The sequence below is a fragment of the Sciurus vulgaris genome (assembly GCF_902686455.1).
Source record: "Sciurus vulgaris genome assembly, chromosome: 18".
NCBI classification, from domain to species: Eukaryota; Metazoa; Chordata; class Mammalia; order Rodentia; family Sciuridae; genus Sciurus; species Sciurus vulgaris.
Window position 1 is genome coordinate 34,104,193 of NC_136479.1, and position 22,299 is coordinate 34,126,491.

The 22,299-nt window shown below is 61.1% G+C and overlaps 1 protein-coding gene across 4 annotated transcripts; it reads left to right on the forward strand.

Moving 5' to 3' along the window:
• The first annotated feature begins 1,324 nt into the window (after positions 1-1,324).
• On the forward strand, positions 1,325-22,260 carry SH2B2 (SH2B adaptor protein 2). 4 transcript variants are annotated; one of them, XM_079121819.1, is made up of 10 exons: positions 1,325-1,601; positions 9,404-9,492; positions 10,680-11,608; positions 14,893-14,994; positions 16,694-16,785; positions 17,939-18,030; positions 18,137-18,310; positions 18,777-18,985; positions 21,106-21,277; positions 21,763-22,260. In XM_079121819.1, exons 3-10 carry the CDS (start codon positions 10,730-10,732, stop codon positions 22,089-22,091), a joined length of 2,049 nt encoding a protein of 682 aa, XP_078977945.1. In that variant the 5' UTR covers positions 1,325-1,601; positions 9,404-9,492; positions 10,680-10,729; the 3' UTR covers positions 22,092-22,260. The 4 variants fall into 4 exon arrangements, with proteins under 4 accessions (XP_078977945.1, XP_078977947.1, XP_078977944.1 ...); XM_079121821.1 differs by having other exon boundaries at positions 10,839-11,608; XM_079121818.1 differs by lacking the exon at positions 9,404-9,492.
• The last annotated feature ends 39 nt before the right edge of the window (positions 22,261-22,299 follow it).

The following is a 22,299-nucleotide window of genomic DNA, read 5'->3' on the forward strand; positions in this document are numbered from 1 at the left end:
ATGTGTGGCAGGAAAGAGGCCTGGCAGAGGAAGAGGTGGGAGGTCCAAGCCAGCCTTCACCTTGGCCAGCCTGGGCATAGCTCCCGGCCCGCCCCCCCACCTCCCACTCTTTCCATCCACAAGAATCACTTTAAAACCCCTGCCTGTTTTGCTTCCTGGAAAACTAGAGATGTGAAATGGTTTGGGAAGGGGTGGAAGGGTTCTCTGCAAAGGTCAGAGGCCACTCTGGGGAGGGGAGGACAACAGATGGAGGCACTCCCAGTCAGCAAAATCACCATGGCAGGCACCATGGCTGCTGGAAGCTGGGGCAAGCAGCTGACCCAGCATCTCCGGGGGCTGGAGTAGGGAGCTAAAAGGGAAAGCAGGGCAGGTGCCCAGAGACCACTGCCCCGCCCCAGGAGCACCCTCTCCCACGCCCCTGCTCACAAGATATCCCCTTCCCCTCGGACCTCCTCCGGGTCTGCGGGAGTCCTGCCCCCCCTCAGAGCAGCTTGCTGGAGGTCCCAGGGCTGCCGGATCAGTCTGCAGTGCCGGCGAAGACAGGCAGGACTGTTCTAGCCCGGTTCCTCTCTGCGCTAACCGGGCCGGAGTTCTGAATCCCGGTAGCAGTGGGGAGGCCAGGGTTGTGGTATCCCAAGAGCCTGTGTGACCTCCAACAACTCTTAGGGTGGCTCCAGTTTCCCCAGGACGGTGAAATTGAGAGGAGGGGACCGTGTTCAGGAGGTCTTCCCACTCTGGGGTCCGGAGCCTATCGCCCCCTCCCGGAGGGCTGGAGAGAGGGGGCGTGTGCTCGCCCTCGGGATTTATGATAATCAGACATGACTTCCTCCGTTGCGACATCTGGGCCTCCTCGAGGCTCCCCATTGTCCCCGCGCTCAGGGCTCGGCCACAGCGTCGATCCAGGCCTGCCTGGCTCCGGTCACCGAGGGGTGATCCGAAGTGTCTACGGGAACACCCCACCACACAGGGCACCCTTCCGCACCCCCAGCCGCGTTCCCGGAGCCAGCACCCGGGGCTCCGGGAGACGCCTCCACGCGGGATGCAGTCTGGCGCCCGGCCTGAGGCCGGCTCCGCGACACCGCGACCCCCGCCCCAAATGGGGCGGAACCCCGCCGGTTCCCAGCCCCTGCGGCCTTTGGGCTGGGCGATCTCTGCTCCAGCACCGCCAAGAGCAACCCTGCGCGGGTCGCGGCCGCGGCTACCGCCAGGATCAGGGCTGGGGGCGCGGCGGGGCGGGGCCTGCGCGGCGCGAGGCGGGAGGGGGCGGGGCTCGCGGCGGGGGCGGGGCCCAGAGGCGCGCGCCGCGGGGGCGGGGGGCACGACAGGGAGCGGGCGGGGTGCGCGCCGCGCGGGGCTGAGCTCGGAGCGCGCGGGGCTCGGCAGCCCGGAGAGCTGCGCGGGGGCCGCGCCAGGACCTCGAGGAGCGCACGAGCCTTCGAGGCTGTGAACCAGGGAGGGAGGAGCCGCCGCCGCCGGCTCCCGCCCGGAGGGAGCCAAACCCGCCGCGGACCATGAGCCGCCGGGCCCCGGGAGCCCGGCCGCAGTCGGGGCGGCGCTCCGCCGGCGCCCCGGCCCGCGCGGCCCCAGCTGCACGCTTGTAGGTAAGGCCTGCTTGTCCTCAGCTCCCGGTCCCCTGGTCCCTCATCCCCGGCCCTCGGCAGTCCCTGAGGGCGTGCGTGTGTGTGCGCACCGCTGCCCCGGGAAGCGCGGCCGCACGCGCCCTGGTCCGAGCGTGTCGTCTTTGTGTGCGCGGGTGGGAGGGAGGAGGACGCGCGAGGGAGGGATGCGCCCCCGCTGGGATCGGCTCCCAGACCCCCTCCCGGGGCCGGGCGGGGAGTGGCGAGAAGGGTCGAACCGCCTCCGGAGCAGCTGCGCCCTCGCCCCCTTCTCTGACCCAGGCCGGGCCGTGGAGTGAGCGCAGCTGGTCCCCTGGAGGCGGGGTCCCTGGAAGTGGGGAGGGGACGCTCAGGCCTCTTTTCCAGGGTGGAGGAAGGGGTGGGTCAACCCAGAAAGAGCTCGAGGGCCACGAGCTGCAGTAGGGAGGGAGCCCACGTAGGCCAAGTTCCAGGCTGGCACGCCCTCCCTTCGGCCCAGTCCCTCTTTCCCACCGCCACCATCCCAGACCCGCCCACCCTAGAGCTCCCGGGCAGCCCCCGTGAGTGGGGAGGTTGCCGAGAGTGCCCCGGAGTCCTGTGCCTTTAAGAAGGGGCGGGTTCATGCCCTCCATTCAGGCCCTTGGGCCTCGACCATTGAGGAACCTGCGGGCAGCGGGAACCACAATCTGACTAGAGCAGCTGCCGAGGCCAGGAGGAGACAGTGACCCACCCTGGCCCTCAGCAGCCCCCAAAGTTGGGTCTTCAGGGAGAGGAGTCCGCAGTGACCGGGGCCTCCAAGGAGCCACGCAGGGCAGGCTAGATAGCCTCAGGAGTGACCACGAACATGAATAAGCTCCATCTACGTTCACAGGAGTCGTACTAGGGAGAGGATTGGACCTGGGTTGAACCTACCTGTACCTGTGCCCTGAGCCAACATCATATACCCTGCAAAGAGAGGATGGTTCTTCCAGCCTCCTGATGAGTGGTGATGGCTTGCCTCCCTCCAACACCGGCGACCTGCCCCTCTGGGAGGTCAGGCTTCTGCTGCTGCAGGGGTGATCTGAAGCCCTCCTGTTCTTCCCCTCCTGGGCTTGAGGGAACACATGGCATCCCTCCTGGCCTCCCTCCCCATCCGGAAGCCACTGGTTGGGGAAGTGACATAGAACTTTGGATGAGGTCTGCAGTGATCCCCCTAGGCTAGCTGGAGTCAGGGTTTACTGGGACTTAGGTAGATGTTCCCACCTGGGACTTCTTTCTACTCTTTTTCCCTAGAGGTCTCGCCCCTGGCCTCCCAGAGCCACCACCCTGGGGTGTGAGAGACCACAGGCAAGAGCTGCTGCCGCCACCCACCTGGTCCAGCAGGTCCAGTTAATGGAGGGCCAGCGCCCATGCTTTTCCTACCCTCACTGCACAATATCCATCACGCTTTCCAGACCCCCCTTTCCTACTTAGTGTGAGCCTCCGAGGACGCTAGAGCTCACACTTCAGGGTTAGTTCCTTTGAGGATGTCAGATGGGGATGTCCACCCAGATGGAGCCTGGGACTCCCAGGGCTGAGCTTCTGGTTTCGAGCTGACTCATGTCAGGATAAGGGCCTCAGTGCTGTTTCTTATGTCATTGTCACAACCCTGTGGCTTTGGAAGTGTTATCATCCTCGTCTTTCAGAGGAGGGAACAAATTTAAGGGAGGCGGAACTTGCCCAGAGTTCCTCAGCCCACAGACCAGGCCTCCCTGCCACTTTCTCTGACAAGAGACTGACTGGTAACTTCCTACACAGCCCACCCAGCCTGCGTTGGAGGGCCTGGGGGTTAGCAGCTGCGGGCCTGCTGGCTGTGGTCCCGCCTCCCCTCCTGATCCTCATGGCCCAGAGGGGTGGCCAGAACTCCTGGGCCTGGGGAGGTTTCTCCCTGCTCCCTTGGTTGGGTCTGTTTTTATGACTGGGCTGTCCAAGGGGATAGCAGGTGTGACCTTAACACGAGGTCACAGCCCACACCTGTCTGGGCAGCAGAAGGCAGATCATCCTCTGTGGGAACGCACCGTCATCTGGCTCCTCAGGGTAAAGCAGAGTTGGGCTCCATTCCCCAGATCCTCCGCGCCCTCTGGAACAGGGCCACGCGGGGGCAAGTGCCACAGGACCTGGGGGCCCACGGTATGTTGAAGGAAACAGGTCACCAGCCATGGGATGTCATGGAGGGGCAAATTGGAGGAAGAACAGGATAAAGGGGCCTGCCAGCTACTGAGGCAGTGGGTGGGGTGAGCCAGGCCCCGTGCTGGGACCTGAGCAGAGGACAAGCAGAGTTGGAGGGAGAGAGTGAGCAGAACGTGGATGTGGTGAGTTTGAAGTTCAGCCAGACTGGGAGCTGAGGAGCTCAGGGCAAGCCCTGGGAACCTTAATCAGCACCTGAAGTGCCCAGAGCTGCAGGCTGCTCAGGACTGAGGGAGCCATGGAGGTTTCAGTTGGGAGTCACAGGTATGCCGGTCATGAAAAAGTCAGAGGGCAGACTGGTGGGCTGAGTGGCAAGGAGCGAGTCATCCTGAAGATTTGGGGAATTGGGCTGGGGCCCAAGTGGGGTCCATAACACTGGGAAAGATGGAATGTCTCAAGCCAAAGCTAAAGAGGGGGCCTCTCTGCAACCCAAGGAAGGCAGAGTGGAGTGGAAGAGAGTAGGGCAAGTGCAGCTGGAGCCAGCCCAGCCTGCTGTCCACATTCAGAGCCTGTAGAGGAACTGTCCAGCATTGGGTGCTCCTGAAGGAAGATGGCCTACTTCTTGAGACCCCTGGCCCCCATTTCTACTCACTGACCTGATCAAGTCTCCACTGTGGATTCTCTTGCCCCTCAGCCTCAGAGTTCTCCCCAGTGTGGGAACTGGGTCCTGCCACTGTGCCTTCAGGTAGTGGGTAGGGGGACTCCCCAGGAACAGGTCCCTGCTGGGTGCAGTGTGTACTCCAGGAAGGGACAGTTCTGAAACTTGACTCTAAATGCCCCTCTTGCCCATTCTGCAACCCTGGGCCCACTTCCATGGTACTTGGCACATGGTGGGAGCCCAGCAAAACCCCAGTGATTGAGGGGCTAGTCACCTCCCTGGCCAGAACCCCCTTTCTTCATCTGTACAAAGGGGTAATCTTTTTTCTTATAGAGAAGATGTGAGTGGAATCAGATTTGAAATGGGGGCATGGCCCCCTTAAATGTGGGATATTGTTTTTCTTTTTCTCTATTTCTTTTTGGTACTGGGGATTGAACCCAGGGGTGCTCTACCACTAAGCCACAACCCCAGCCCTTTTTATTTTTTTAATTTTTGGGACAGTCTCACTAAGATGCCCAGGCTGCCTCAGCTGCCTTGTGATCCTCTGGCCTCAGCCTCCTGAGTCCCTGGAATGTGCACCACCACGCCTGGCTTAGAAATGGGTTCCTAAAAGCTGACCTTGGCCACACTGTGGAGCCTGTATTTGTGGGAATGGGGGCCGTAGGAAGTGGGGAGACCAGGGAAGAAGCCTCTGCAGCTGTCTGCACAGAGTGGTGGAAAAGAGAATGAACCCAGGATATTTAAGAAGTAGAAGCAGAAGAGCTTTGACTTTTAAACAAATTACTTACTCAGTCCTCATGGCAGGCCTGTGAGGTTGGTGCTGCTCTGACTCTCCATCTTAACGGATGGAGAAACTGAGGCCCAGGAGGCCAAGGGATCCCACATTAGGAAGCAGGGGAGCTGGGATTCAAACCAAGATGGTCTGGCTCCAGATCTCAGGCCTTTTAACCTCTCCACTGTCCCAAGGTGCCAAATGAACAGATGCTGACATGGAGATGCCCAGGCAGTGGGGCCCCCTGCCATGGGGAGCAGCCAGGCCCCCCATCCCGACACTGAGGGTCTGTGGGCTCCAGAGCCAGCAGGGCTTGTCAAGGCTGGGAGACTCAGGAAAGGCAAGAGCACTCTGCAGAAGGGCGCCCCCTCCAGGATGGGCTGCGTGAGAAGCACGGTGGTGTTCTGGACTGTTCTCAAAGCTGCCTCCCAGCAATGCTCCTCCAAGCAGGTCATGCCAGGAAGCTCCATCCCACCTGTCAAGTTCAACTATGAAATCTGACACTTGAGAAAGCCAAGACCACCCAGAGCCCCCTGCCACTCACCCATGAGGCAGGGTCCCAAGGACTCTTAATCCACACCTGTCCCTGACACCAGTCAGAATGACCTGCATCCACTCTGCAGCAGGTCCCAGCAGGTTCAAGGATGTTAAGACCAGAAATCATGCCCACTTCTGCCCTCTGCCAGGGACATGGGGTGAGCACCTTTTCTGGGTGGGAAGTATTGGGGAATTTCAGTTGTATCCTCCCTCTGGCAGGAGGCCCTGGTCACAGCTTGCTTTGGGCACAGTTTCTGGGAAGGCGAGGGGTGGATTGGCCTCAAGAACCAGCACCCAAGCAACCGACAGCTGGTGGAAGTCACTCCAGGCTGGGGGGATGGTCATCTGGGTTTTGCGTGGGCAGGGTTCCCCATAGAGAGAGCTGGGGCACCGGTGGAAGGAACCATTGGGCAGAGGCCTGGGGACAACCAGAGACATAGCAGTCTTATTGTCAAGTGCTGACCAGTGGGTCAGACCAGGCCAGCCCTTAGGAAAGGCATGAGTAGGCTTGGTGGGGACCAACTTCCCAAAGGATGGTGGAGGAAGACAGACGGGGGGCTTTGCCTCCCCTTGGGGTGTCCGGGGCCTCCAGCGGAGGCCTGTTTCCCGAGAGTAAATGGTTCGTTGGAGGGTGGCGCTGCCGGCCTAGAACAGAGGACCTTAGTTGTGACCACCTTCCCCTTCACACACTTGGTGGTTTGGGTGTCCCTCCAAGGATGGAGTACAGTGAGGGTGCAGAAGGAAGGGCCGATCTTGGAGTGAGCATGTTGCCCGCTGCCTGGCTGCTGGGCAGCCAGCCTGCCTGTGTAGGGCGGCCAGTTCATGCTGCGGGCGGTGGACCCTCCTTCCTCCCCTGGAGCACAGTAACCTGCGGTGCGCGCAGAAATCCGAGCCCCTTCGGGCTGTGGGCGGGGCTTCTGCCTCTCCCCGCCCCCAGGCCGCCACCCACTGCGCGCTGGATCGATTGGTCGTTGGCCCATTAGCGGGGGCGGCCTCGCTGGCTCATCAATATTTTAAGGAATGACCCGGCCTTGGGGTCCGGAACTGGGCGCCGGCGGGACTGAAGGCCGGTTTTTTTCCCCCCTTTTCCAAATGTCGGCGCTATTTTTACCGGCGCAAAGTCGGCCGCCCCCTCCCCCCGGCCGAGCCTGTACAGCAGCCGGGTATCTAACCTTGCTTGGGCTGGAGGTCTTGGTCTGGGTTCCAAGCCGTGGGATTAGGAGAGGCCTTGGAAAGGGACTGGATCATGTTTCCCTACCCCGCCCCTTGGAAGCTGCATCCTACCAAGATGGGGACAACTACAACAAAAACGTTCTTCCGGAGAGGCAACCAGACAGCCCCGCCAAGCCTAGGAATAACCCGGGGCGATGGACTGAGGAGGGTGGTATACTGCCCATGCGCCCTGGGGGCCAGCACCCGATCCTGGAACAAGACCACTTCCTTTGTCTCCAATCCCAGCCCTCAGGGAGGAAGCTGAAGGTGGGAGGGAACCCCAGCCGGCTCCTGGCTGCAGCTCAGTGACAGGTGGACCCCAGTGTTCAATGTCCAAGGGCCATGGTCTCTGCATCAGAATCAGGAGCCCCTGCCACCGCTGCACCCTGTTTACCAGGGGGAAGCCGAGGCCCTGGGAAACACTGGGTCTGGCCCAGAGAGCCTGATCTCCTAGCACCAGCTCAGCGGGCCTTTTCTGACTTCAGGGGACCACAGGAGGAAGGCTGGGATCTGACCACAGAAACCAGAGGGCTGAGGGCCACGGGGCTGATGGAAGCTTGGTTTCGGAGAGCCAGTGCAGGGTGGCTTCCAGGAAGAAGAGAGAATTTGCACAGTCTGAAGGCCGGAAGGATTGGGGAACTGGGGGAAGGCTACCTGGGCAGGAGAACACAGGCAGGATCCCAAGGGCCGAGGCCCAAGGAGCCCAAGACCTGCTGAATCCAAGTCACAAACCGTCCAGGCCAGCCTAAGTGTGAGAACAAGGGTCCATCCTGCTTCCGGTGCCTCTGGCTTCTCCTCCCCCTTCTATTCTCCCTTCCCCACATCTGTTTCCAGTCACCCACACAATGATTGTTTGAATGTCACACTGGCTGTTCCCCTGAGTGGGATGGAAACACTTTGGGGTCCTACACAGAGGTCAGGGGAGCCCACCTGTCCTGCCCAAGCCTGCACTTTATTGGAACATTGCAGAGTCTACTTCTCCTGCTGCCCTTCCGGGAAAGGGGGAGCCCCCCGTTTGCATTTGAGGAAAGCAAGCTCTGAGATGGGGGTGGGTCTGCCTTTCTCAGGGAGCAGTGAGGTCTGCTGCTTGGCATCCTCCCCAACTCTGGCCCCAAGGGCAGTTGGGGACAGCACACCCTTACCCTGGCATAGCCAGATCCTCTTACCTGTGGCCTGCAGCCTGCAGTCTTGTCTCCTCCACGTCTGGGCCTCAGGTTCTCCATCTGTAACTGGTGTGGTGCTCCTTGCTGACCCTGCCACTTGAGGCTTTTACCTCCGACTATCTGACCCTTGCTTCTTCTGTGTAGCCCCCATGGACACAGAGGGCAGCTGGGCCGTTAGGCTCCTGGCCAGCCAGCAGTGTTGGGAGGCCAGGGAAGCCCCGACCTCCCAGGGCCTTCCCTTCAGCTCAGGCATCAGACCTGACCACCCTGGCCAGAGCCTTGGCAGAGTCCTCTTCAAGTTCCACCGCAACCTCCTGGGAGGCTAGCTGCACCCACCTGAGAGAGCCTGCCCAGCGCCCTGTCCCCGGACTCCATCCCTTCTCCCAGCTAGCTAGAAGAGTGTGAGGGACTGGGAAAAATGGATGACCTGCTGCCTGCCCCACCTGCCCCGTCCAGGGCATACTTACACCTGGCCTTCCTGGGCTGCCCTGTTCCCCTATCCCAACCCCTGTGGTGGTCCCAGTAGTATGGGGGAATGAGAGGAGGGGAGATGGCCACTGTGGGGGCACTGGCCTGCTGGATATGGGGATGGGCTTGGAGCCCTGGGGGACAGGGCCTGGTGGGTTTAGCTGCAGCCCAGCCCCCAAGGAACTGTCCCTGAGGATCTGGGCTCTCCACCTTCCCTGGAGGCCATGCGGGCTGTGATGGCAGGTGTATTCCTGCCTCCACCCGAGGAGAAGAGGCAAGAGCCAGGAGTCTGGGGTATGGCCAGGCCTGCCTTCTGCAGGAGTGCTTGTGCCAGGGGTGGAGACGGACGGTGGGAGCGCCCTACAACCAGAACTTGCTGGAGGGACACACAGGAGGAGGCTGTGCCCCTTAGGAGACACGGTGCCAGCCCGGGTAGGGGAGGCAGGGAGGGCTTCCTGGAGGAAGTAGCCCCTGAATTCCTTCTAGAAGGGTGAGTGGGAGTTTTCCAGTGAGGAAAGGAGGAGCAGCAGGGCAGGGACAGGTCAGAACTGAGCACTGGCCCCCACACTCTAAAGCCCTGGTAAGTCCCGTGGCAGTCTTTGCTTAGACTGCAGACAGGAAGCCCAAACCTTCCCTTTCTCCCTCCCCCCAGTACTGAGCAAGAGTCTCCCTGCCAGTTTGGAAACCTGTCTTCAGTACTTCCTCCCTGGGTGGGTCCTGTGGCTTGTGACCACAGACTGAAGGACGAGGCTGTCCCAAGGAAGAGGGAATTCCCACAGTGCCCTCAGCACAGAGGCCCCGCAGATGGTCTCCGGAAGTAGGGCAGCTATTCTTACCTGGCATTTAATTACAGGGTTTGGATCCCACTGGAGGCCTGAGGTGGTGTTCCCCAGAGCTGCAAGGGAGGGCTTGCCGGGAACTTTGGGGATCCTGGGAGGGCAGGTGAGGGCACAACCCTCCTTATTGGCCCCTTAGGCGGACAGTCCCTTCTTCCCAACAGTGGGCTGGTCCCTCAGGCGGGAGGTCCCCAGGGCAGAGCCTCAGCTCCTCACTTATTTTCCTTTGGTGATTTTCACCCTGGCCTGGAGGGGGACGAGGATGTGCACCTGGGCCTGTCCTCCAGGGGGCAATGGCCACTTAGGGGGACGAGGAGGCAAGTCTCCCAAGTGACTGACTGACGCAAGCTGTGTAGTTTAGCCATGGTGAAGGATGGCATTGCCCGGCAATAAGGAAGGGGAGGACCGCTGCTGGGATTCCTGGGCTGGGAATCCCTCCAGAGGGTGGAGCTTGGCTGGGAGTTCCGGAGGGAAGAAGCCCGAGGAGCAGGCCCTTCAATGTTGGCGCAAAGTGGCCCCTACTCTGTCCATACAGGGAGGTGACCCCAAGTCCCAGACTCATGAAGAGCTGGGTAAGAATCCTAGACCTGTCTTGTCACTGACAAGTCCTCAGGCCGGTGTGAGGGCTTAGATGGTGACAGCTGGGACACCACTTGGAGTGCTGGACACATCCATTTGTTCATTCATTCCATCAGTGTTTACTGAGCACCTGCCATATGCCCAGTACTGGGGACATGTAGACTTGCAGAACTGTCACTGTCCCCGCCTTGTGGAACCAGCCTTCCCGGAGGAAGAGGGCAGAGGCGGACACACAACCAGACAGGTGACCATACGCATGGTGGAGACTTGAAGCAGGAGAAGGTTGGGGGAGCATCAATTATTCTCAATAGCAAGGCCCGGCCAGGCGGTGGGACAAAATGATATTTAAGCAAAACCCCAAAGGATGTGGGGGAAACTGCAGGCACAGCCAAGACCCTGAGGTGGAGCCCGGCGAGCTGCCTCCAGAACAGCAAGGAGGCAGGCCCAGAAAGGGACAGGCAGGTCGACGCCGCCAGGCATTGGGAGCTGGGCTAGGACCTGGACTTCTGCTCCCAGCCCTGGTGGGATTTGGAAGACAGAGGGACCTGAGGCGTCTTGTGTGTTAGAAATGGTGACTGGGCTCCTGGGTGGAGAGCAGACTGTAGCCGGCTGAGGTCGGGATTGCTGGGACAGGTGAATGACCCTGGGGTTCCCTGAGCTGCAGTATGGGAAGATAGGTCCTGAGGACACCAGGTTGTCCTGCTTTTTCTTCAGCTCCCTGGTGCGCCGGCAGCTGCAAGCTGCGCCTCACAGCGCATGCATGGATGAGGCACCTCAACTGCCTTGGGGAGCCAGGCTGCCCGAAGGAGGTGACAGGTGAGCACGCCAGTCCGAGGTCGGAAGGTCACTGGCGCTCTTTCCCCCTCCCTGCAGCTGCAGGGTACCGCGATGGGACGGGAGCCATGAACGGCGCTGACCCCGGCACCGCCTCCGCTGCAGCCGCTGCTAACCCGGTCCCTGTCCCGGACTGGCGGCAGTTCTGCGAGCTGCACGCGCAGGTGGCCGCCGTGGACTTCGCGCACAAGTTTTGCCGCTTCCTGCGGGACAACCCGGCCTACGACACGCCCGACGCCGGGACCTCCTTTTCCCGCCACTTCACCGCCAATTTCTTGGACGTCTTCAGCGAGGAGGTGCGCCGTGTGCTGGTGGCAGGGCCCGCGTCACGGGGGACCGCAGAGCGCGCAGACGCCATGGAGCCCGAGCCCGTGGGGACCTCAGCGCTCAAGGCGGCGGCTTACGGCCACTCGCGGAGCTCAGAGGACGTGTCGTCACACGTGGCGGCCAAGGCCCGCGTCCGCAAGGGCTTCTCCCTGCGCAACATGAGCCTTTGCGTGGTGGACGGTGTGCGAGACATGTGGCACCGGCGTGCCTCGCCGGAGCCTGACGCCGGTGCCACCCCGCGGGCTGCTGAGCCCCCAGCCGAGTCGCGCGACAAGTGGACACGGCGCCTGCGGCTATCGCGGACTCTGGCAGCCAAGGTGGAGTTAGTGGACATCCAGCGTGAAGGTGCACTGCGCTTCATGGTGGCGGACGATGCGGCCACCGGCCCCGGGGGAGCTGCGCAGTGGCAGAAGTGCCGCCTGCTCCTGCGCAGGGCGGTGGCTGGGGAGCGCTTCCGCCTGGAGTTCTTCGTGCCGCCCAAGGTGAGCTTCTCCCCATACCTGGGAGGATGGAGGGAGCGAATGGCTGCAGCTCAGACAGCAGCTGGCTCTGGGGACCCAGTTGCCTAATCTGATTGACAGGATGGAGTCTGGTGTCAGGAGCCCAGGATGCTGGCCCATCACTGCCACCTGGATAACCCCTCTTGCTATCCTCTGGGAAAGAGGAAAGGGCAGCAGCCCCTCTGTGCTAAGGAGCCTGGCTGGCTGCCTGTCCTTCCTCACTGGGCACCAGAGCAGGCACTGCCTGGAGAGGAGGCCGCTGGATAAGGGCAGGCAGTGACAGAGCACGCTGGGACAGGACCCCCCAGGAGGCCTGCTTCTGGGCTGCCAGCCTCCAGCCAGGGGAAGCAAGGGTTCTTGCTGACCATCACCAGCATCTGTCTCACTGAGTGCACTGACCCTTGCCCCTCTTGGAGACTGGCCATCAGAACACTGGCAGTAGTTGGGTCTTCCCCAAGGCAAGCCTGCCTTGTTAGTAAAGTGGCAGTAACTGCACACTAGTACCCACGTCCTGAGATCCCACCATGGGCACATACAAGCTGCCCTCCCAGGATCCCAACCAGGTGGGCACCTGATCCCCAGGCCACAGAAGAAAACACAAACTTATTATACTCAGAAAAGGGGTGTGGCCTACCCCAGAGGGTGGCAGAGGTGGGCTGATTATACTGGCCACCCTGGTGGTCTGGAATGAAAGGGGTGGGGTGAGGCCCCTGGCACGCAGGCCGAGTAGGTCCAGCAGCTGACGACACCCCCAGGAGCCACCCAGGTGCCCAGCCACCCCAACGCCTGCCTGAGCCCCTTGGCTCTCAGTCTGCTGGGAACTCGGCCCAGCCCTCCTGGAAGTGCAGGTGTGTGGGCTCCCCAGTCCAGGTGCACCGGAACCATAGGGTCTAGAGAGGTGACACCCAGAGATACACTCTGAAGGGCTTTCTCCCCAAGTCCCAGAACCCTCCAGGCTTCACAGGGCCTCTGCCTACCCAGGCCCCCATCCTTGGGTCCCTGAGAGAAATAATAGCCATAGCCCAACTCTACTCCTGGGCAGACAGGGACACTGAGGCCCTGTGAGAGGCGGGGCTCACCCTGGGTCACCGAGAGGGCAGGGACAGAGGCCCAAGAATTTACCCCTCCATCCTGAGTGGCAGTCACAGCTGTCTGTCTGTAAATAGCTGTGTCTGCAACCCTGGGGGAGGGGATGCAGCAGCTGGTGCCCTCTGCATTGGTCCCTGCAGAGCCTGCCGGCTTTACCACGGGCAGAAGACAGGTTCCTGAGGGCAACTTCCCCAACCACTGAGGAAGGCCAGTGTGTTCCTGCCCCATAATCTGTGTTCCTCATCTTCACGCAAATATTGGCGCGCAGCTTGGTGGGAGTACTCCCAGGGGAAGGGTGCATCATACCAGGATGCGTTTTCTGTTGCTATGATGAAATACCTGAGGCTAGATATTAGATAAAGACAAGAGATTATCTCAGTTTTGGAGGCTGAAAGTCCAAGATCAGGAAACTCCATGTTTCCGGTCTCGGCTGAGGCTCTTCTCGGCTTGTCACAACACAGCAGAGGAGGAAAAAGGGAAATGGCCATGTGCCAGGAAGGCCAAGTGTGTGGAGTAATCACTCCTGAGGCAGCTCCAGGGGCCCTTGAGAACCACACTAACCTCTTCCCAGGGCAGTGCCCCCGTGACCTACCACCTTCTACTAGGCCCAATTCTTAAAGGCTCCACTGGCTCGCTGGGGACCCAGCCTCCAGCACAGGTCCCCTTGCGGAATAAACCACATCCAAACCCCAGAACATGCTAAGGGCTCAGGTTGAGTTGACCAAATATGTCTGGCCACAGGGGACAGGCCACAGGGTGAAGGATCACCCAGAGCACCTCTGCTGACACCTCTGCATTCCAGGTCCAGATCCCCCTTCGCCTCTTGGCCCTGGCTGCACCTTGGGGCAGTCAGGAGTGTGGGATCTGCGGGCGCAGGGCCTGTTTCCTGGGGTCTTAGACTCCCTCTCACACAGCCCTTGATGTCCCAGCCCAAGGCGGGTCTCTGGCTTCCAGCCCTCTCATCCCAGCAGGAAGGGTCCCCTCAGCCCTTTCCAGGCCAGACTTAGGGACCCCAGAAGCAATGGGGCTGTCCTCTGCCATTGGGGGAGCTGCCAGGAAACTTTCATGCAAACTTTAATAGAGTGAGCTCCTGGGGCCTCAGGAGGGACGCTGGAGCTGCCCGAGAGGGGATCAGGGTGTGAGCTGGAGGAGCCAAAGACAGGCGGGACAGCAGGAACACCTGTCCCAGTTCAGCCGGCCTCAGATGCTCGCCTAAGGGACCCCGGTGCCTCCTGCCAGCAAGAACCCTCCCTGCAAACTCGGTCTGCTCTGCCAAGCCTGCGACCACTGGGAACCCCCAGCCCTGCTGGCTATTCTGCTGGCCTGACACCCTGCTCAGCCAAGCCCCTCGGTCACTGCTCCAGGCCCAGCCCTGCACCCGCTGGATGGTGGCCAGGCCTGCCAGGAATTCCTGTCTGCCTGCCCACTGGATGTGTAGCCCTTCCTTTCCTCCTAAGAAAGTCCCTGTCCCAGAGCCCGAACCCTGCCGGGAACCCCAGTCCCAGATCCAAGGCCACGGCCAGGACCTGTGGGACAGAACCCACAGAGCCAGGCACTTGGAGACCCTCCCGGGGAATCCTGCCAGCTCACCTCGGATCACCCTGCGGTGGCACTGGGAACTCTAGTCTCTCTACCCACACCTGAGGCCAGGGCCTGCCCGGCTCCAGAGCCCTATTCTGGGTCCTGGAAGCCTCATCGGAAGCAGGAGGCCAGCTTTTCTTTCTTGTTTTTTTTTTTTTTTTAATGAACTAGAACAGAAAATATCACATTCCATCACACACAGCAAGGGCAATATCGTCCAGTGAGACATTTGTTTCAGGTACTTTTACCTGTGTAGCTGTGTACTGGGCTGCAATGTCAAGTGCATTTCTTGCCGTGGGTCAAGGTTAGAAAGGGAAAACTAGATCTGGACGAGGTGCTGGGTGGAGAGCAGCCCCGGGGGCTCATCCCTGCAGACGTGCAGGTGGGCGTCTCCGACCTGACCTGCCACATGACCATAGGAGGAGGGCCCTCGTAGCCTCTCCCGTCTGTGAACTGGGGGCCAGAACACTCTGTGCCAGGGTGGCCACACCAGTCTACGCTGGGGGCTGCTCTGATCCCTGAGGGCTGGGATGGGTAAAGAGGATGCCAGGAGGCCCCAGGCAGCCCCCTCACTGACCTTCGCTCTGGTCTCCTAGGCCTCCAGGCCCAAGGTCAGCATCCCCCTGTCAGCCATCATCGAGGTCCGCACCACCATGCCCTTGGAGATGCCTGAGAAGGACAACACGTTTGTGCTCAAGGTGAGGTGACCCACCTTGGTCCCAAGGCTCCTCAGGCTGCCCCAGGCCACTCCCCTCCTGGGCAGCACAGCTGGAGGGCAGCCTGGGGGAGCGAGCCCCTAAGACAGGGGTCACACACCTCGCTAGGACCTGAACCTGGGCCAGGTGGGAGCCCGGGCACCAGGGCCATCTGGACCCCGTCCCGTTTCCTCCTGGGTCTGGGCAAGCCCAGCAGTTGCCCTTCCTCCCCTCCCTTCCTTGCCGGAGCCAGGGCACAGGCACCCCCCAGGCAGGAACTGGTGGCCAGCTTGTAGCAGTTATGCAAATGTTCCTGGCGGGCACTGGAGTGTGGGAACTGTCCTGGTCCCACAGAGGGCACAAAGGCACCGCGGGTGGGCAGGAGGCACCCTGGTGGGCCTGGGAGCAGCCCATCCTTTTCCCAGGCCCCACACCACTGGGTGGCCTGCTGGTCTCCTGAGGACAGGGCTCTAGGCTGCCAGGGCTGTGGTCCCTGTGCCTCCTGGAAGGATCAGAGAGAGTCTGGGAGGCAGAGAGTCTGGGAGGCAGAGTCCCCAGGGATGCCGAGGGACTCCACCTACTCAAAGCCACACGAAGCCCCCACCCTCTTCTCTGGCTCCAGTGGGGTCTGTGTGTCCACCCATCCCTCTTTGTCTACTCATGAACTCACTTATGCATCCGGCAAACATCTGCCAACCCTGGACCCTGCGTCACCCCAGACTGGGGGCTGAGGACACCGCCCTTGCCCACCTGGTACCCTGTCTGCTGGGTGTCCCGTGTATAAGCCCTGAGGCAAAGGAACTTGCCTGCCTGCCCCATGATGGGACTCCCTTTCCCTGTATATTCAGAGAGAGATTAAAGGGGGTCTCTGCGGACCCTCCCAACCCAACACTGCATTTTTACAGAGGTACAGGACAAGAAGCCAAGAGCATGAGGCCTGGGTGCCCCAGAGACTTGGGTTAAAGTCCCAGCACTGCCACAGACTGCTCTGTGACTTAAGCAAGTTATTCAGCCTCTCTGAACCTCAGTCATCTCATCTATAAAATGGGGACAAGCCAGGCATGATGGCACATGGCAGCAATTCCAGCAACTTGGGAGGCTAAGACAGGAGAATTACAAGTTTGAGGCCAAACTGGACAGCTTAGCGAGACCCTGCCTCAAATAAAAAATCAAAAGGGCTGGGGACGTGGCTCAGTGGTCATGTGCCCTGGGTCCAATCCCCACTGCTGCAATAAAATAAATTAATTGATTAAATAAAATGGGGACATTACATCACCTCCCAACCAGGGTTGGCGGAAGGAGCTGATCGGATGGGGAGTAGGCAGGATCACACTAGACCTAGCTCTAGCAAGAGCCCTTGGGGTGACTTGTCTGGGGAGTGCGGCCATGGTGGAAAGTTCCAGGCACAAAAGCAGGGGAGGCCTGGACTCAGTGTGCCAGGGATGCTGGGCCACCATCCTCCCACAGGCAGCATGGCCTCCTTGAAGCTGGAGCTCCAGGGCCTGAGGACATGAGGTCAGTGGGGCTAGAGGCTGCACCCCTGGGACCCGGTCCTGGGTTTGGGCTGGTGCCTGGTGATGCCCCCCCATCCTCCCTGCTCCTCTCCCCCAGGAGGCCTGGTGGGGAGGGTGCCGTGAGCCACATGGGCATTCATCCTGGGGTCCGCAACCCCCTGACCTGGACCTGATGCCCCCTTCCCTAGGTGGAGAACGGAGCCGAGTACATCCTGGAGACCATTGACTCCCTACAGAAACACTCCTGGGTGGCTGATATCCAGGGCTGCGTGGACCCTGGGTGAGTGCTGATGTGGCCCTCAGATGGGGACAGGCTGGACCTTGGTCCCGACTGTGCAGGGAGCAGCCTCTAGGGCAGGGCAGGAGCTGAGCGCCTCCGGGGGGTTCGCTGGTGCTGGCCAGGATCTCCATGCCCCAACCCCCATCCCTAACCCCCTGCAGGCTCTATGAGGCCTACTCTGGAGGCCCAGGGCCTGGGGACCTGGAAGGAAGTTGGACCGTGTCTTGTCCTCACCTCAGGGGCCTCAAAGCACTAGGACATGGGCTCTGATGAGCCCCGAGGGCTGGGAGAAGCCCCTCACCTGGCCCCACTCAGGGAAGGCCTGCTGGCAAAGGTGCTTAACTACAGAGCAGGCCTGAACCCGCAGACGGGGTGAAGAGAAACAAAAAGAACAACCCCGCAGGAGGTGTCCACGTGCACCGAGAGCCTGGGACTCTAGGTGCTACTGAGTCCTCCAGGGTAGCTGGCGCAGGAGATTTCCAGGAGAGCCTGGGAAGCTCGGAGGTCAGGGCAGTAGAGAGCCATGGCTAGTAATAAGCAGAGGGCAGTCGGGTCAGCCATGTCCAGGGAGAGCAGCTGGCTCCACCATCTAGAAGCCATCCCAAGGCCAGTAGTGGGAGGGGCAGGCCAGCCAAGGGGCTGAGCATTTGGCAGCGGCTCTTCTGGCTAATGGGGTGAGCCGGCCCTGGGAGAGGGGCTGCTGCTTTCTAATTAACAGCTTCATTTAAGGAAGCACAATTAAAGTCCTGAGCGCTTCCCAGGCCCTGATCCCCAAAGTGGTTATAATCCCTCCCCTGCTACCCTGCCCGCCATCTGCTCTGCAATTCCTTCCTGCCCCGTGAGGGTGAGCCTCTCTTTGCAGAATTTTAGAGCTGGGAGGGCCCCAGATACCTCACTTTATAGACGGCAGACAAAGGCCCTGTTGGGGGAGGTAGCTGCCCAGGCACCGCCCACCACCACACCGTCATTAGGGGGCAGGGGGCATGCAGGCTCAGGAGCCCTGTACCCATTTGGTGGCCTCTAGTCACGCACATGGTGGCCACAGAGCCAGCTGAGGATGAGGCTGGTCATGTGACTGTGGGGCACTGCATAAGCAGCCAGGGCGGAGCCCAGGTCTCAGGCAGGACACAGCTGTGCTTTCTCAACTCCACAGCGACAGCGAGGAAGACGCTGAGCTGTCCTGTGCCCGGGGAGGCTGCCTGGCCAGCCGCGTGGCCTCCTGCAGCTGTGAGCTCCTGACAGATGGTAGGAGGGGACAGAGCTGGCCTGAGTTGTGGGTGACAGGGTGGAAGGGATGGTGGCTGGGGGTTGACAGATAAAGGAACATGCTTCTCACCTGCCACTCTCCCAGCTGCAGACCCGCCCCGACCCCAAGACACAGCGGTAGCTGTGGGTGCCGTGGTGACAGCCCCACACGGCCGGGCTCGAGATGCTGTCGGAGAGTCCCTGCTCCACGTCCCTCTGGAGACCTTCCTGCAGACCCTGGAGTCCCCAGGCGGCAGTGGCAGTGACAGCAATAATGCAGGTGCCAGCGTCCCCCCTCTCCTGGGTCCCTGCCCTGGTCGTGGGACATCTGGGTACCCTGCAGAGCCCCTGCTGAGCCTCAGAAGGGTTAGGGTTAGAGTTAGGGTTAGGGTTAGGGTTAGGGTTAGGCACCATTTCTTCCCACGGGTCTGCAGTGTTTCTGGTTTTTGTTGGTAACTGGTCTTCCCCTTGGGCCTGGTTTCCATAGGAGATGCTCATAGAATAGGAGGCAAGGGGTTGGAACTGTGGTGGGGACCGGAGACTTGATTTGTTCCCCGAGTGATCCTTGGATAGTCCCTACCCTCGGTGTCCCCATTCACCTTGTGCTGATCACTACTGGGGGATCAGTTCCCTGCCTCGCTCTAGAATTAGCCAAGCAGCATTTTACCAAAATAGAGAGGTTGCCTCTCATCTCTCATTGATGACATGCCCCGCCCTCTCTGTCACCCTCACACTGTCACTCCCAGGGGAGGAGGGAGCCGAGCAGGATCCCGAGGCTGAGCCAGAGCTGGAGCTCTCTGACTACCCCTGGTTCCACGGGACGCTGTCACGGGTCAAGGCCGCTCAGCTGGTGCTGGCAGGTGGACCCCGCAACCATGGCCTCTTCGTGATCCGCCAAAGTGAGACTCGGCCCGGGGAATACGTGCTAACTTTCAACTTCCAGGGCAAAGCCAAGGCAAGTGTGCTTGGGAAGCCACAGGAGTGGAGCAACCAGCCCTGGGGCAGGGTGCCGAGGTGGCCCTGGTGCTGAGGCTTAGGTGGCGTGACTCTCCACAGCCAGGCCCACCCCTGCCCCTGGGGAAGCCCCTTGCTGGTAACCGAGCACGCCCAAGGCAAGGCCCTTCAGAGAACCAATTTGGCAAGTCCTTTCGGCACCTGTGCATTGGGGATCACATCGCACAGGGCTCCTGAGGGTGTCCACCCAGAGCCACCTGGATGCAGGGTTGGCTCTGGGTGGGCTCAGGGTTAGCTGAGGCCCTCAGAGCCCCACCCTGATGGCCCTCTTCCCTGCCCTGGTCACTTTACCAACCCCTCCTGGACCTGACCTGTGCTCAGACAAGTGACAAGGAAGGAAAGCACACACAGGTGGTCTCTGGAGAGCAGGCGTGCTGGGTGGGGCAGAAGGCAGCACAGGTCTAGGGAGCAGAGCAGAGGTGTGCAGGGGGATGAGGCAGAAACAGGAAGGGGAGGGTGACCCAGCTAGGGCCCAAAGTGAGCAGAGGTGTGCCAGACAGGAAGGGGACCATGGACCCTGATGACATACGGGCCAAGAAAAATGCAACAAGAAAAGTCACAGAGTGAGCAGGAACCTGGATGCCCCTCCCCACCCCAGCCCATGTTTCCAGTAAGGAAGCCGACCCAGCCTGGGCTCCTTCCAGGACGGGATTTCCCAACAGCCCCTACGGAGGAGGGGGTGCCCTAGGACTCCAGGTCTGCAGCTGTCTGCAAGCCCAGCCTGCCCTGACTCCCAGCTGGCCCTCCAGTGACTTCTGAGCCTCTCTCCCTGCAAGCACTGGCCCCACTGTACAGGAGTCTGCACCTTCCCAGGGACACCTCCTTGGAGGCAGCGTCCTTAGCAGTTCTTCTGACAGCCAGTGCTTAACCCTCCCTGGAGGCTCCCGGTTTACTACTTGGCCATGCTCCTCCTGGGCGGGCCTGGATCCTACTCATGCCCAAGCCAGGGACTGGGAGGGGGAAACAGGGTGGGAGAAGGCAACCTGGAATCTGCCCTTCCCCTCTGACTGGCTGCCAACTCCAGAGTGGAGCTGACCTACTGGGTCTTAGTGGCGGGTACGGCAGGGCCCCCAGCCCCCAGCTGACACAGAAGGAAGATCACTACTGCCCCAGAGGCAGCGCTTACCCTCAGAATACACGGCTGGAAGTTCTTCCAGAAGAGGGAGATGCATCTGCCTTGCCTCCGCCTGTCCCTGGGCCCTGCTCTGTCCTGGAGCCCTACCCAGATAGGGGCTGGGGTGGGACCCCACTCTGAGCTCCTCTCAGGCTGAGTCCCTTCTCTGGGCTGGCCTGCTATTAGTGCCCCCAAGCCTTCACACTCTTCCTGGCACTTCTTGCCCTGCTGAGTGGTAAAACTCACTGTCCCCAACCCCAGGGGCTTCTTTGTCCCTTATGTAGGCTGCTAGGCCAGCTAAGCCATGAGTATAACTTCAGGCGGAGACCTGTTACCTTCCTCCTGCCACCCAGGGACAGCGCCTCTTCTTCCTCTATGGGATGCATGTTGAGCAAAGTAAGGTAGAAGCCTGTAGTCTGCCTCGAGGGACCCCAGCCTGTGGCTTCTCACCTGATCTGCTTCACTGGGGTCCTGGAGGCCCAGAGGAACCACCCTGTTCCACAAGCCATGTGCTCCCACTACAGCACAGCTGGGGACAGACTGTCACCCCTCACCTCCTGAGAGGAGGAAGAGCTCCCAGCTCTGTGACTGTGGGCGAGTCTCTTCTGCTTCCTGTCTCCACATCTCCAGTATGGAGGCAGTGACCCCTACCTCCTGGGATTGGGGAGGGAGAGGAGGTGTGAAGGACAAGGGCTCAGGCACGGAGTGGTTGCTCTCCACATGGGGACAATCCTTCAGTCCCAACCTAGCTCTGTTGCTCCCCTCCCCCACTCACACCACAGGAGCAGCCCCACCCCCAGACTGGGCTCAGGTGTGAGAAGTGCTGCCATCTGACACAGTCCTCTATGGTCTCACAGAGACTTAGTCCTCCAGCAACCCCTAGAGGCACCAGCCAAGCAGGTGAACAGCCCAGGACACTGCCACTGACAACCTGCCTGTGTTCACAGCATCTGCGCCTGTCCCTGAATGGCCATGGCCAGTGCCATGTACAGCACCTGTGGTTCCAGTCCGTGCTTGACATGCTCCGCCACTTCCACACCCACCCCATTCCCCTGGAGTCAGGGGGCTCAGCCGATATCACCCTACGCAGCTATGTGCGGGCCCAGGGCCCCCCACCTGGTAAGATGCCACTACCTGGCCCGTATGATCACTCAAGAAGACAGGCAGGCAGGCGTCCCCCCAGCATGGCTAGCCCCTGACCCAGCCGAGCCATAGCAATTGTGAGCTATGGGGGGAGGGGGAGCATCAGAAATCATGACAGGGAAGCCGCCCCACAACAAATAGGTCGCAGTGACCCCTGGCAAGGGGAGGGGTGCTCAGGCAGCACGGGCAGGTCCTCTAGCCCTCTGCATGGGCTGGGGCTCAGCACACAGCTGGTGAGGGGAGGAAGCCCTAGCCGGGTGTAGGAGGGGCACCCTGCCAGTGTGCCTGCGTGGCCACTTATCAAAGGTGGACACCTAAACTCGGGCCCAGAGCCCCGTCTGTTCCAGGGCCACACGGTCCAGCCAGGAGCTCTGCACACCTGCCTGAATGGTCTAGGGTGGGGCAGGTGGGACGCGGATGCCCGGGGCTGGCCACTGACGCCACACGACCTCTCTCTGCAGACCCCGGGCCGTTGCCCAGCGCTGCGCCCGCGCCCTCCGCCTGCTGGACCGAGTCGGCCGGCCAGCACTATTTCTCCAGCCTGGCTGCTGCCGCCTGCCCGCCCGCCTCGCCTTCAGACGCGGCTGGCGCCTCTTCCTCGTCTGCCTCGTCGTCCTCAGCCGCGTCGGTACCCGCGCCCCCGCGCGCCGCCGAGGTCCCGCTTAGCGCGCGCAGCCGCAGCAATAGCGCCGAGCGCCTGCTGGAGACCGCGGCCAGCGCCACGGATGAGACCCCGGACGCGGCGCCGGGCCGTGCGCGCGCGGTGGAGAACCAGTACTCCTTCTATTAGAACCCAAGGTGCACGGCCGCCACGCCCACCGGTGGTCAGGCCACGCCCACCGGCGGCCCGGCCACACCCACCGGCCCCAGCCCGGCGCTGGGGGGAAAGCGAAGCTCTTCAGTGAAGACATAATGTTATTAAAGAGCCTGTTTTAGGGACTGCAACCGGCTCTCCTGTTGTCCTTTCTGCTGCGCTGACCTCCCTTTCCTCGGGAAAG

Excerpts from the sequence above, each read along its gene's own strand:
- SH2B2 (XM_079121819.1), top strand. The coding sequence starts at position 10,730 with ATGAGGCACCTCAACTGCCTTGGGGAGCCAGGCTGCCCGAAGGAGGTG. Across the intron at positions 11,609-14,892 it reads AGTTCTTCGTGCCGCCCAAG|GCCTCCAGGCCCAAGGTCAG; the intron begins GTGAGCTTCTCC and ends CTGGTCTCCTAG. Across the intron at positions 14,995-16,693 it reads ACAACACGTTTGTGCTCAAG|GTGGAGAACGGAGCCGAGTA; the intron begins GTGAGGTGACCC and ends CCCCTTCCCTAG.